This window comes from Amphiura filiformis, chromosome 19, assembly GCF_039555335.1.
Source record: "Amphiura filiformis chromosome 19, Afil_fr2py, whole genome shotgun sequence".
Classification (NCBI taxonomy): Eukaryota; Metazoa; Echinodermata; class Ophiuroidea; order Amphilepidida; family Amphiuridae; genus Amphiura; species Amphiura filiformis.
The window spans coordinates 1,704,230-1,717,149 of NC_092646.1; the positions used below are offsets into that span (position 1 = coordinate 1,704,230).

Below are 12,920 nucleotides of genomic sequence, written 5' to 3' on the forward strand. Positions count from 1 at the left end.
GTTTTCCGCAAGTCGCTAACTTGTGTGGGTTGCGCGCATTTAAATTGCAGGTGTGCCATCGTTTTGTTTTAAGTCTGCGTCAGTGTCATCATTCTGCTTGAAGTCTATAGTGTCTTTTTGCTTGTATTCTACAGTGTCTTTGTGTTTGAAGTCTACAGTGTCTTTCTGCTTGAAGTCAACAGTGTTTTTCTGCTTGAGGTCTACAGTGTCTTTCTGCCTGAAGTCCACAGTGTCTTTCTGCTTGAAGTCCATAGTGTCTTTCCGCTTGAAGTCCACAGTGTCTTTCTGCTTGAAATCCACGGTGTCTTTCTGCTCGAAATCTACAGTGTCTTTCTGCTTGAAAACCACAGTGTCTTTCTGCTTGAAGTCTACGGTGTCTTTTTGCTTGAAGCCCACGGTGTCTTTCTGCTTGAAATCTGATTCTATACGACTGGCACGCAAACATCAACATCAACAACATCATCAACATAATCATCAACACCAACATCATCAACAACAACATCATAATCAACCATACCCTAGCACGCGTTGAAGTTTGTCACAGGAGCAGAGGCACAGCACACACAAACTTCACCAGATGAAAGACCACAGGAATTCTTCCTCGGTCAACCGGCTGTCGAGTTTGAAGCCGCCCCTGAGAGGCACCCATTTTCACTATTGAAAAATGCAGATGATTATCATTAGATTTTCAAAGACCTCCACAAGACATACATGGCTTCATATCTGTATGATGGTGCTGCACCTTTTGTAGTAGACTGGCCAGGCTGGTACCATATACCAAACATCTCATTGCACAACGCCGGATTCCTCTGACCATAATACCACGTCAAGGTCCGTTCCATTTTTACATAAACATCCTAGACGACCATGTCCAGGTATCTAGATGTCGGTATGAACTACTGATCAAGTTCATTTCTGGCAAGGAGCGACCTCTAAAATTGTGTCAACAACCAGTACAGAATATAGCCAAGATCTTTTGGCTATATCATATGCAATGATGAACAAAAGCTTGTTCAGATGATTGTGAGTTATTATAATTAGTGCTGCTACCTGTTTTGACTGGAAGAAAGTGAGAGGCCAGGTCATTTTGCATTTGAAAGAAATCTTGAGTACACATGCAATGATTGTACAATCTACTAGAGGATGTGTTTCCTATCGTTATTTAGCTTTATACGGTCATTTTCAAGTCTGGTAATTTTGCCATGTACTGCAGCACCATGAGGATAGACTAGACCTGTTATTCATAATATGGAAGCGGCAACATTACGATGGTGCCACTCTATCATGGCTTTGTAACAATCAGTTCCACAAAGACCATTTCCAGGAGTACGACAGAAGGATAAGCATCTGGTATGTCCATGTAACTGAACTGTTTATCGAACTCTATTATGACAGAATACGCAAAATAATCCATCCTCACTATGATACGAACACTATGCGAGAGAGGTTTGACCTTGTCATCCATGGTACGAGCTGGTGATGAGTTCGCCAAGACCTTTTCAGTTAGTCATTCTTCACTACCCCTCTCGAAGAAGGATTTCAATGTAATCGAAACAAAGGCAGCAGATTACTTGTTGAGTCTGTTTAATAAGATGCACAGAATCAGGAGGCACAGATCATACACACTTCACCAAATGTAAGACCGCAGAAATTCTTCCTCCCATCTGTTGATACCACCGTGGACACCAGAATCATGTCTGCTGCATACAAGTTTGAATCAAACCTGCCAAATGAAAGTTTGCAGCTGAATTGTGATCTCCGGCCTGGGTGCAATCAAGCTACTGATGGAAGCTGGGTGCCAGAACGGCGCCTTAGCTGTAGTCACGTATCCACAGAGATTGCATCGTGGATGACAAAGGCTGCAGTTTATGCTCACCAGGAGTGTGCAAAAGAGACAGAAGGCTTGCAACAGCTTTTAACAGCAAAATGGCGAAGTGTGGTTCTTTTCTTTTGGAGCCGGTTTTTATTGTTCTAATCAATGGAATGCGGTTCAACCGGCGGTCGATATAACTATTATTATCAGGTTTTCAAAGGCTTCAAGACATCCATGGCTTCATATCTGTATGATTGTGCTGTACCTTTTATAGTAGACAGGCCAGGCTGGTACCACACCAAACATCTCATTGCCCAACGCCGGATTCTTCTGATCATTATAGCACGTTAAGGTCCGTTCCATGTTTACATAAACATCATAGAAGACAATGTCCAACTATCTAGATGTCTATATGAACTACTGTTCAAGTTAAACATGTTAAATAAGTTCAAATATTTGGCAAGGAGTGACCTCTAAAATCAAAACTGTTCAGATGGAAGTTAATTACTATACTGCTACCTTTCTTGACTGGAAAGTGAGAAGCCAGGTCATTGGTACATTTGGATCACCAAGAACCTTGAGTACACGTGCAATGCTTGTACAATCTACTGGAGGATTTGCTACCTATCGTTATTCTGCATTGTCCTGTCATTTTCAAGTCTGGTAATTTTGCCGTGTACTGCAGCACCATGAGGAGACTATAGGCCTGCTATTCGTGATATGGAAGTGGTATCGTAAATTGCGATCGTGCCACTCTATCATGGCTTTGTGACGATCAGTTTTACAAAGACCATTTCCAGGAGTACGACAGAAGGATGGTATGTACATGTGACTGAACTGTTGACCGAGCTCTAGTCTTTCATGTCAGAATACGCAAAATATACCCATCCTCACTATGATGCGAACACTGTGAGATAGAGAGAGAGAGAGAGCTTTGGCCTTGTCATCCATTGTACGAGCTGGTGAGTTTTTCAGCCAGTCACTCTTTATCACCCCAGTATTTCAATGTAATCGAAACAAAGGCAACATATTACTTATTGAGTCAATAAGATCATGACACACAATCAGGAGGCACAGATCATTCACACTTCACCAGATGTAAGACCGCAGGAATCCTTCCTCCCATCTGTTGATACCACCGTGGACACCAGAATCATGCTTGCTGCATACACGTTTGAATCAAACCTGCCAAATGAAAGTTGGATTGTGATATCTCCGGCCTGGGTGCAATCAAGCTACTGATGGAAGCCGGTGCCAGAACGGCGCCTTAGCTGTGGTCACGTCTCCGCAGAGATGGATGACAAAAGCTGCAGTTTATGCTCACCATGAGTGTGCAAAAGAAGGCTGGCAACAGCTTTTAGCAGCAAAATGGCGAAGGGTGGTTCCGTTCGGTTGGAGCCGGGTTTTATTGTTCTAAACAATGGATGGAATGCGGTTCAACCGGTGGTCGATATAACTATTATTAATCAGGTTTTCAAAGGCCTCAAGACATCCATGGCTTCATATTTGCATGATTGTGCTGTACCTTTTATAGTAGACTGGCCAGACTGGTACCACACCAAACATCTCATTGCCCAACGCCAGATTCTTCTGATCATTAAACCACGTCAAGGTTCGTTCCATGTTTACATAAACAACATAGAAGACCATGTCCAGCAGTCGTCTTAGGGCATATAAATAAAGGCACTTAATTTAATGCCCACGTGACCAGATGGGCGCTGACATTACAGCGTCTAGACAGGATGTCTGGAAAAGTGACCTCTGGCACAGCGGGTGTTCTTCCTGTGTATTTCAATTGGAAACGCGGAATGCATGTCCAAATTTTCTAGCAAATTTGTCATTTTTTGCAACTTTGTAGTATTATTGTAAGAGTTTCCGTCGATAACTTTTTTTCCGTCGGTCAAAACTTTCAAAATTTAGTTATTGAAAACATACTAAAAAAACAGAACCCCCAATGTATAATTATAAGTTGCCTTTTAAATTTTCAGCAATTTTGATGATGATGGCTTTATCGCACTGTTTAAAGGTGGGTAACCTGATTGACAGCCTCACCCCACTTAACTCCATCAAAATGCAGAATTTGGTATCATGTGAAAGCTCATTTTTCTCATTAACATATTGAAATTAGGCATTTCAAATCGGTATTTTCCGGAGAAATCATCAAAAAACTGTTGAATTTAATAGTCTTAACTGTGGTATACCACGTTTGAGACTGATTCAACAGTTTTTTGATGATATCTTCGGAAATACACCGATTTGGAACTCCTAATTTCAATATGTTAATGAGAAAAATATGATCTCTCATTTGATACCAATTTATTACATGATCATGATGATCATCATTAATAAAAACTCTGTAGACTACCGGTATTACGCTGTATAAATGTCAGTAATTCCATAAGGAATTAGTTACAAGGAACATTATGTATTCTTTTTGCATGAATGTTTGAAAGAGAAGGCATTTTATGTTATACGTAAGTTTAAAAGAAATCGATTTTCCAAATATCAGGTCACCTTCCTTTAAATATCGGAATGAAGTAATATTTATAAATTAAAAGTCAATGTACACTGTCGCCTCTGTAGGTTCTCGATATATAAACAGCACAAATATTTTCTGCAATGCTATGAGTGAAAAGTAGGCCTATTGTGAGTGAAAAGAGATCGCCGCAGGGATCTCACCCAAAAATATGTACAGCAATTAAAATTAAATATTAAAGCGGCGGTCTAGAGGCACAGGTCTTTTAAGCTCCTCTCGAAGACGTCTCCAAAACAAATACTGTCCATGTCCATCGCCTGGCCATTTCAGGCACTGCACTCTACAGTATAATTGCCTCAACAGCAGTGTCATTTTGTTATCTGGAATCTCTTCTAGAATTATTAGAATCATCACATTGCGCCCCTCTTCAAGGACTCGATGATGCGCCATGTTTAATTCAAAATAACACCAGTTGTCTTCAACAAATCTCGGCGAAAGTATTGCAAGAATTTTACGGCTTCTCTGTATGTGAAGAGATAACTCATTAAAAATTGGTCTCCCAGCCCGTATATCTCGTCTACGTAAGCAAAGTCTGAAAGGTTCTTCACCTTCCTCAATATTAGCTAGGAGTTCTCCATCTACCCAGTCCTCATCCTCTATATGGTAGGGGACATAGGCATCATATCGAGGGATGCCATTCTCATCATCATCAATAATGTCATCATCATGTTCGATAAGATTGTGCTGTTGGCGTCGTCTTCTGTTGAAGAGCAGAAAAAAACTGTATTTAATATGCCACCAATAACGGACCGTCAAAATACCCGCTATTAGTATCACCATGGCACATGCAATGCTGACTGCAACATATTTCCACATGTGTGATTGACAATCTAAATTTATGTCTGTAATGCTGAAATCTCTTTCTGAATCGGGTGAAAAACAGAGATAATCTCTGAACCTAACTGGAAAATTAACAACCTTATCTGTAAGAATCCAGTTCCTAAGTGCCTCTGCATGGCAGTCACATTGGAATTTATTTTTGCGCAAGTCCAGTGTATCCAAATATGGATGGTAAGATGCAGATAGAATTGCTTTGGTGACTATCTTGATTTCATTATTTTGAAGACATAATGTTCTTATATTGCTGAAGTACTTAAAATCACTTACTGACGTCAGTCTGTTGTAGCTCAAATCTAGATATGCTATCTTATTAAATGATGTTAAAAGAGTATTTTCAATATCTGTAATCCCATTGTTGTTCAAATGAAGGCGTTGCAATTTAGGTGCTTTGAAGGCATTAAGTTGAGTAAGAATTTCGGTTCTGAAAATTTGCGAATTTAGGTGCAAATTTTGTAAAACAGGTAAGTGTATTTCTCCATGGCTAACGAGTAAGGCGCAATGTGACAAAATTAGGGTGTCTAGATGGAGACAGGTTGTATTGGTTAAAGATGATATGTACACTCTTGATGAACTAATATCAAATGATTTCAACTGTGTTGCGACCTGACATATATCTGCATTGAAATACGTATCTCTTTGGTATCCTATGTTTAGTACTTGCAAATTCTGTGGAGAGCATGACCAATGCATTGTAGATGTGCTAACAAATTCATTGTGGGACAAGTCGATGTATTCAAGTGATTGAATGTTACATAGCTGGTCCCAGAAAGAGTCAAAATTGCCACTTAATTGGTTACCTTTTAGATCTAACTTAGTTAAAGAGTTGTAGCTACTAAATACATTGATAGCACCAGACGAAGGCAGATCAGTATTTAAAACATACAACAGGGTTAGTGTATTTAGAGCTATCAAACCTTCAAAGGCATTCACAGGTAATATGTTAAGGAGAGGTTCAAAACTTGTGACGTCTAAAGCTTGTAAACCTGTAAACCATTCAAAAGGTGCACCTTCAAACTCAAGCTCATTAACCAATACTTCCAGTGTCCGTAGTGATGCTTTCCAATCACCCAATGATGCAAATGTTGTAGAATTCAAACAGACTTTGTATGATAGTGTAAGAGTTAGATTTTGAAGTGGTGAATCTAGGGCGTTTAAAGTCTCTATGGCTGTGTGCATGTCAACAAGAGAAAGCTGAAGACTACTGAGGTTGTGAAGTTCGTCAAGAGCTGGAAGACTCATAGCACTCAAAAAGGAAAGATGTGTCAAAGGAACCACTTTCCTACATTTATGACTTGCATTCATGTGGTTAGAATTTTCTCCATACAATGAGCAAAATTTGAGTTGGGGACAGGAATTCTGAACTGAGATGTGAAGAGAGTGCAGGTTGTATAACCCAATGCAAAGGTTCTTAATGGTATCACAGTCATATATATTAAGAACTGACAGGTCATGTAAAGATACAAGGTTAGCTAGAGGCATGCCTGTTTTACTGTTATTGATCTGATCTTGAAATGATATAGTCAGAGATGACAAGTTTTCCAAGCCGGCAAGCGACGTCATGATAAAACATGACTCATTTTGCCAACTTAGTTGAAGCGTCTGCAACGAGACAAGATTTTTAAATGGGAAACCAGGTAATGCATCCAAAAAGTTTTCATCTAAATCTAACTGGCTAAGTCTGCTTAGTGTACTCAAGACATTGTCGCTGATAAAATAGATCCTGTTGTTAGCCAAGTTCAAAGTTAATAGCTGATCAAGTCCAGCAAATGTACCATCATGCAGTGCTAAAATATGGTTGTAAGAAAGATTCAAATGCTGCAAATTGTGAAGACCTTTGAATAGATAGGCTTGTATATTTGAAATCAAATTGAAGCTCAAATCCAAATCTAATAATTCACGAAGGCTGGTAAACGTACCATCATCCAGGGACGATAGGCTGTTTGCAGAAATCACCAAATGTTGTAACTTTTGAAACTCATGAAATGCATCATGAGATATTACACTGAGTTGATTAGAACTTAGATCAAGTGCTTTTATTGAAGCAACATACTGTAGTGGTGGAATACAGACTAGTTCTCGGTAGCTGCAATCAATATTAGTACGATTCCAGGTTTTACATACAATATTTCCTTGTGGATAACACGATTTTGCCTGCGTTGGTTGTTGATCAGTTAGCAAAAACCAGAAGGAATACAGCACCCAAGAAAAGAGAACGATATTAGCAGTGTGGTGTGTTAGTATAGAAGCCATGATGAAACTTGACATCAAGCTTAGTACATGCACTATAGTTGCATACTATTTCTATAATCATGTTGCTTGTTTCGTACTTGGCTGTATATATCTAGATGCTCACAAGGAAGTAAAAGTTCAGTTTCAGTTCCTCATACACCAAGTCATAATTAAAGAGAAACTGGTTTGGGTGGGGTTTCCCCAATATCACCCAATTGCAAATTGGGCCTACAAAAATAATGGTTTGTTTCCTGTAACCTGACAGTACAAATTTTATCAACTTTTTGAACGAAAAAAAAAATTAAAAAAAGATTTTTTTTTTTTGGTATTTGTTTTTTATTTGTAAAACCTTTTACAGGGTGTCCCAGAATGATCTGTACCGGGAAAGATGGAATTTTTTAGGTATGAAGGGCATGTTGAATGGTCATATTGTCTTGCAATTTTAGTTCTACATATATTTAGCTTTCTCAGATTTTTTAGATTTTAAAAATTGGACGTTTCTAGTAGAAGTTATAGAAGATTGCGTAAAAATGGTGAATTCTAAGTTTTGACAACGCAACCTATTTTGAAAATCTGTAACATTACTAACCGTTTAGCACAAAGTTATTTGGAAAAAGTTATGCAGGTATTTTAGTTGTGCCCTGTTCATATTTCCACTAAATAGCCGATATCTATCTATTATTTATGACGTTACGAAGCAATTATCATATGGAATTAAGGATTTGTGGCCTAATCCCATTCTCTCTTTGGCGGTAGTTTTAAATATAGTTAATGTGGTGTGAGGTCCATGTCATTTGAAATGCTTGCAGAGATCAAACTGGTTGTGGTACAGAAAAGACGGCTCCTCAATTTACTGTACAGTAGCGTGGATTTCTTTCAAAAACTTACTGGCAAACCGGCAGCTATGTTGAGACGCAAAGAAGATTCATTAGACGATAGTGTATAACGTAAAGAAGTTTGACGAGCACGGAATTGTCAGGAATCGGCAGAGTGAAGCTTCGGGTGCTCGTAAGACTGTAAGAACTAGAGCGAACATTGCAGCTGTCCGGCAAGCTTTAAGGCGTGACCCCAACAGTAGTTGTCGTCGAAATGCTGTGCCAAACATCCCACGTTCTTCATTTAATCGTATCGTGCCATTTTTCAAAGGTATGCGAGTCGTTTTTCATCGATTTTACATTATTGCATGCCACGCCAAAACAAATAAAGGTAGCGTGCTGAAATTAACAGAATAAGTAGGAGACATGTCCAACTTTATAATGCTGGTATCAAAAATAGATACACTGCCCGTCTTCTATTTTTAGTTATTTTTGCAAACACGGTACAAATCATTCTGGGACACCCTGTATTTGCTTGAGTGTAATAAGCAGTAAACTATACACCTTGCAGCCTAACTTATTTCTTTCTTGCCATTTATGGTAACTGTCAAGCTATCTAAAGTTAATTTTTTATTACTTCCGTGGTCCGGGTACGCGCTGGTGAATAATGCGATCGCGTAGAAGTGACAAGGTCGCCTACTACTCTCCGCGCCGACGACCAATTGGTCAACCGGCTTGTTGTCAAGTGCGTTGATCAGCCAATCGGCGTGATTGTTTATTTCTCCTGTGTGTACGCTCATCTACGCTTGGCGCACAGCTTGGACCACGGAAGTAATAAAAAATTAACTTTAGATGTCTGTATGAAGTAAACATGTTAAATAAGTTCAACTATTTGGCAAGGAGTGACCTCTAAAATCAAAACTGTTCAGATGTAAATTGATTACTATACTGCTACCTTTCCTGGCTGGAAAAAGGTGAGAAGCCAGGTCATTGGTGCATTTGGATCATAAAGACCCTTGAGTACACATGCTTGTACAATCTACTGGAGGATGTGCTTCCTATCGTTATTTTGCATTTTCCAGCTATTTTCAAGTACAAAGTCTCGTAATTTTGCCATGTACAGCAGCACCATGAGGAGATCAGGTCCGCTATTCATGATATGAAAGCGGCACCATTACGACCGTGCCACTCTATTATGGCTTTGTAACAATCAGTTCCACAAAGACCATTTCCATGTATCTGGTATGTCCATGTGACTGAACTGTTTATCGAACTCTATTATGACAGCATACGGAAAATACATCCATCCTCACAATGGTGCGAACATAGTGAGATAGAGAGAGAGCGCATTGACCTTGTCATCCATGGTACGAGCTGGTGAGGAGTTCGCCAAGAGTTTTTCAGTTAGTCACTCTTTATCACCCCAGGATTTCAATGTAATCGAAACAAAGGCAACAGATTACTTATTGAGTCAATAAGATCATGACACAGAATCAGGAGGCACAGATCATACACACTTCACCAGATTTTAAACCGCAGGAATTCTTCCTACCATCTCTTAATGCCAGAATCATGCCTGCTGCATACACGTTTGAATAAAACCTGCCAAATGAAAGTCTGCAGCTGGAATGTGATCTCCCTGAGTGATTTCTACTGATGGAAGGCAGCTGCTAGAACGGTGCCTAAGCTGTGGTCACGTCTTCCTTAGAGATTGCATCATGACAAGGGCTGCAGCGTGTGTGTGTGCAAAGAGTGTCCAAAGAGACAGAGAGCAGCTTGTTTAAACAGCAAACTACTGTAGGGATGAAATCAAAACTCGACGGCGCTTGACCGTCGGTCAAGTTTTGATTTCATCCCTAAGTGGCACTCCTTTTCTCCAAAATCCAGAAAGTGTAGCAGAAATGTATTTGTGATAGACTTGATTATCAATAACTGACACCAACAAAATGGTGATGCATACTTGTAACCCTCATTTCAGACCTCCCTTCGGAGAGGCTTAACAGTATGCATCTGACATCCACATTACCACATTCCTCACAGCAAATTGGAGCAGCAATTACACCAAGAGAATGTACCAGTGGACGAACACCAAGGTGGTGGTACGCCCTGAAACATCATACTGAAAATGTACACAAAGGGGCCAAATACTTCAACAGTCTCCCGGAACTGTTACACCAAGGGTGTTGAAAAAACGCCTTCAAGAAGCCCCTGTACACCAAGGGGACGCACACCTCAAAAGTCATCCCGATGTAATACTCTAAGGTGTGTCAAAATACCTTAAAGTGCCACCGTACGCCAAGGGGACGACGTAAACTGACAACACTGCGTGAAGTGGCACGATGGGGTTTACCCCCAATTCCCTTATCTGGACATGAAGATAGTACCTTTAGATAGTACCTTAGATGAGTCCTCAATAATGTTCCCAACTCAAACTGCATTTAGTCTCGTTGTAAGCTTTGGTTGTAATGACAGGAAAGATATTCACGGCAGTTTGTCTTGAGACTATGGCCTCCTTTTTTGGGTAGAGGAACAATGATGCTAGTGGTCCATTGGTATTAATGACAACTAGAAGTTATATTGCACAAATTCTGAACAGAAGATGCACTCTTATACTTATACTGTGGTGTCAAATTGTCAGGATACAGATACATTATATTGAGATCTCCTTTTACTGAAAGCACATTCAATCACAAAGACACCCAGACACGAAGTTCTAACAAACTCAATTTATAATTTATACAATTCTTTTTGACAGAATTCTGAAGACAGTGGACGAATTTGCCCTGCGCGTGCAGTTCACAGACACATCTATAATCCAAAACACACAGGCAGTGGATATGGCCGTAGCTAAGATAGACAACACAAATCTGAACACTGATGTTTTATTTCGCTCTGTGGGGACCAAGGATACCAACTATCAGGTAGGATACTAACTGTTGTACGTTTTAAAAAATGAGGGAATTCTTCTGTTTATTTTAAATGATAACAAATACATTCCCATAAAAACGTGAAACGTTAATATGATGTTTCCTTATGTATGTTGAAAAAGATCAAATAAGATTTCAATTTGAAGTCATATTTGGCTCGATAACACATATTTAAGGTTTCGTTATGTATGCCATATTAATTTTCGTCATCATTTCTACGAAGGGGCTAATAAGAAGATTACACTGTGATTTAATTTCAAACACCAAATGATTCTTGAAGGTTGCATATGGCCGAGCGCCCATAAACATGATAAAGATGGCGACGTAGTCAGGTAATTCATTTTAACCCACTGGACACTACTGGTCGTCTAACAACATTTCTGATTGGTTGGTAACTTGAAACGCTCATTTCAATTGCCAAGGTTTTAAAACTATTTATGGTCAAACTTGCATTTGCAGATGATCTTATTAATTACCCTCCTTGATTGGTTCAAAATTGGACACGGTATTCATTTTAGCCAATCGCCAGGTAGTTCTCATGGGGTTAATTAAGACCCTAATGGGTCAGAAAAGAGGACGGCTTCGAAAATACACAGTGATATCATGATATGATTGATTTAATAATCAAATCATAACAAGTTATTTTGATTTTGTTCATGTTACAGCCTGAACTCTACTTGAATTTTTCACTAACTGGATTTAATATTGTGGACGATGATGATATTCTACAGGCTTCTATACTTCTACCAAACTCACTTCTGCAAACTGTTGCTGATGATATTGACAGGTGTCAATTCAATTTATTCCAAGATACCACTTTCTTTGAGGTTTGTCTTATTATGTGGCTGAATTCTTACGGCCAGAAAACAATGCTTTAACATTGCAAAGATAAGAGAAACAAAGTAGGCCTACGTGTTCAACTGCACAGTTTTATTTATTTATTTATTTATTACACTTTATCACTGGACAGGTACAGAATTACAAAGATATAATATTGCACACAATAGCATATAAGGAACACATTTTGTTTTAAAAGTCCAGTGAATGACTGGAGCGAACAGATGCATAGGCACCTCTAAGACCGCCCACTAAATCCAAAAAGAAGGGAAGGGAAAAATAAATTTGAGGTGGAAAAATGAAGTGCAAACACAAGTTGCTTTAAAGGTACGAGCAAATTTGGACTGGTAAAACTCCAAAACTTGTTGCTTAAATGAAGCAATTTTATTTGTTTCTGTGTTGGGTGGGAATTGCACATTTGTATTTTGTACTATATATTATTTTTCTTTTAGTTTAATGTTTGTGTGTGTTGTTTGTATGGGGATGCGGCTATGTGTGCGTATGCACATGCTCGCTTCTCCATTACATAATTATACCAATATCCCTATTTCATAAACCCTACTAGGTAATCGATGTCGGTGGACCAACCAGTAATTCACAGGATCAAGCCTGCAACCCGTCAACCAGCGACGACTCGCTCCAAGCGACAGACTGTGAATCACCAAATGAGGAAGATAATCAACAAGATGGTGACAATGAGGATATCATCACCATACTGAACAGTGTCGTCATTTCCGGTAGTATCGGTGACCTGGAGGTCAACGATCTAGACGAACCTGCTATTATCAAATTACGTAACATTAACGAGGATGCCTTCAATCCGAGATGCGTATTTTGGGATGTTAACATGAAAAGTAAGTTTCAATTCAAGTGGAGGAAAAACTATGAAGATATAAATTTACATGGGCAGTTCCCTTGTTAAC

General features: G+C 39.2%; 1 protein-coding gene across 1 annotated transcript in view; it reads left to right on the plus strand.

The window, feature by feature from the left end:
- The window catches only part of LOC140141680 (uncharacterized), a 52,344-nt gene that overhangs the window by 31,888 nt on the left and 7,536 nt on the right, over window positions 1-12,920 (plus strand). Inside the window, exons 25-27 of the mRNA XM_072163591.1 lie at window positions 10,989-11,154; window positions 11,826-11,987; window positions 12,563-12,851. Coding sequence (XP_072019692.1) covers window positions 10,989-11,154; window positions 11,826-11,987; window positions 12,563-12,851 — 617 coding nt within the window. The remainder of the gene's footprint in view (window positions 1-10,988; window positions 11,155-11,825; window positions 11,988-12,562; window positions 12,852-12,920) is intronic.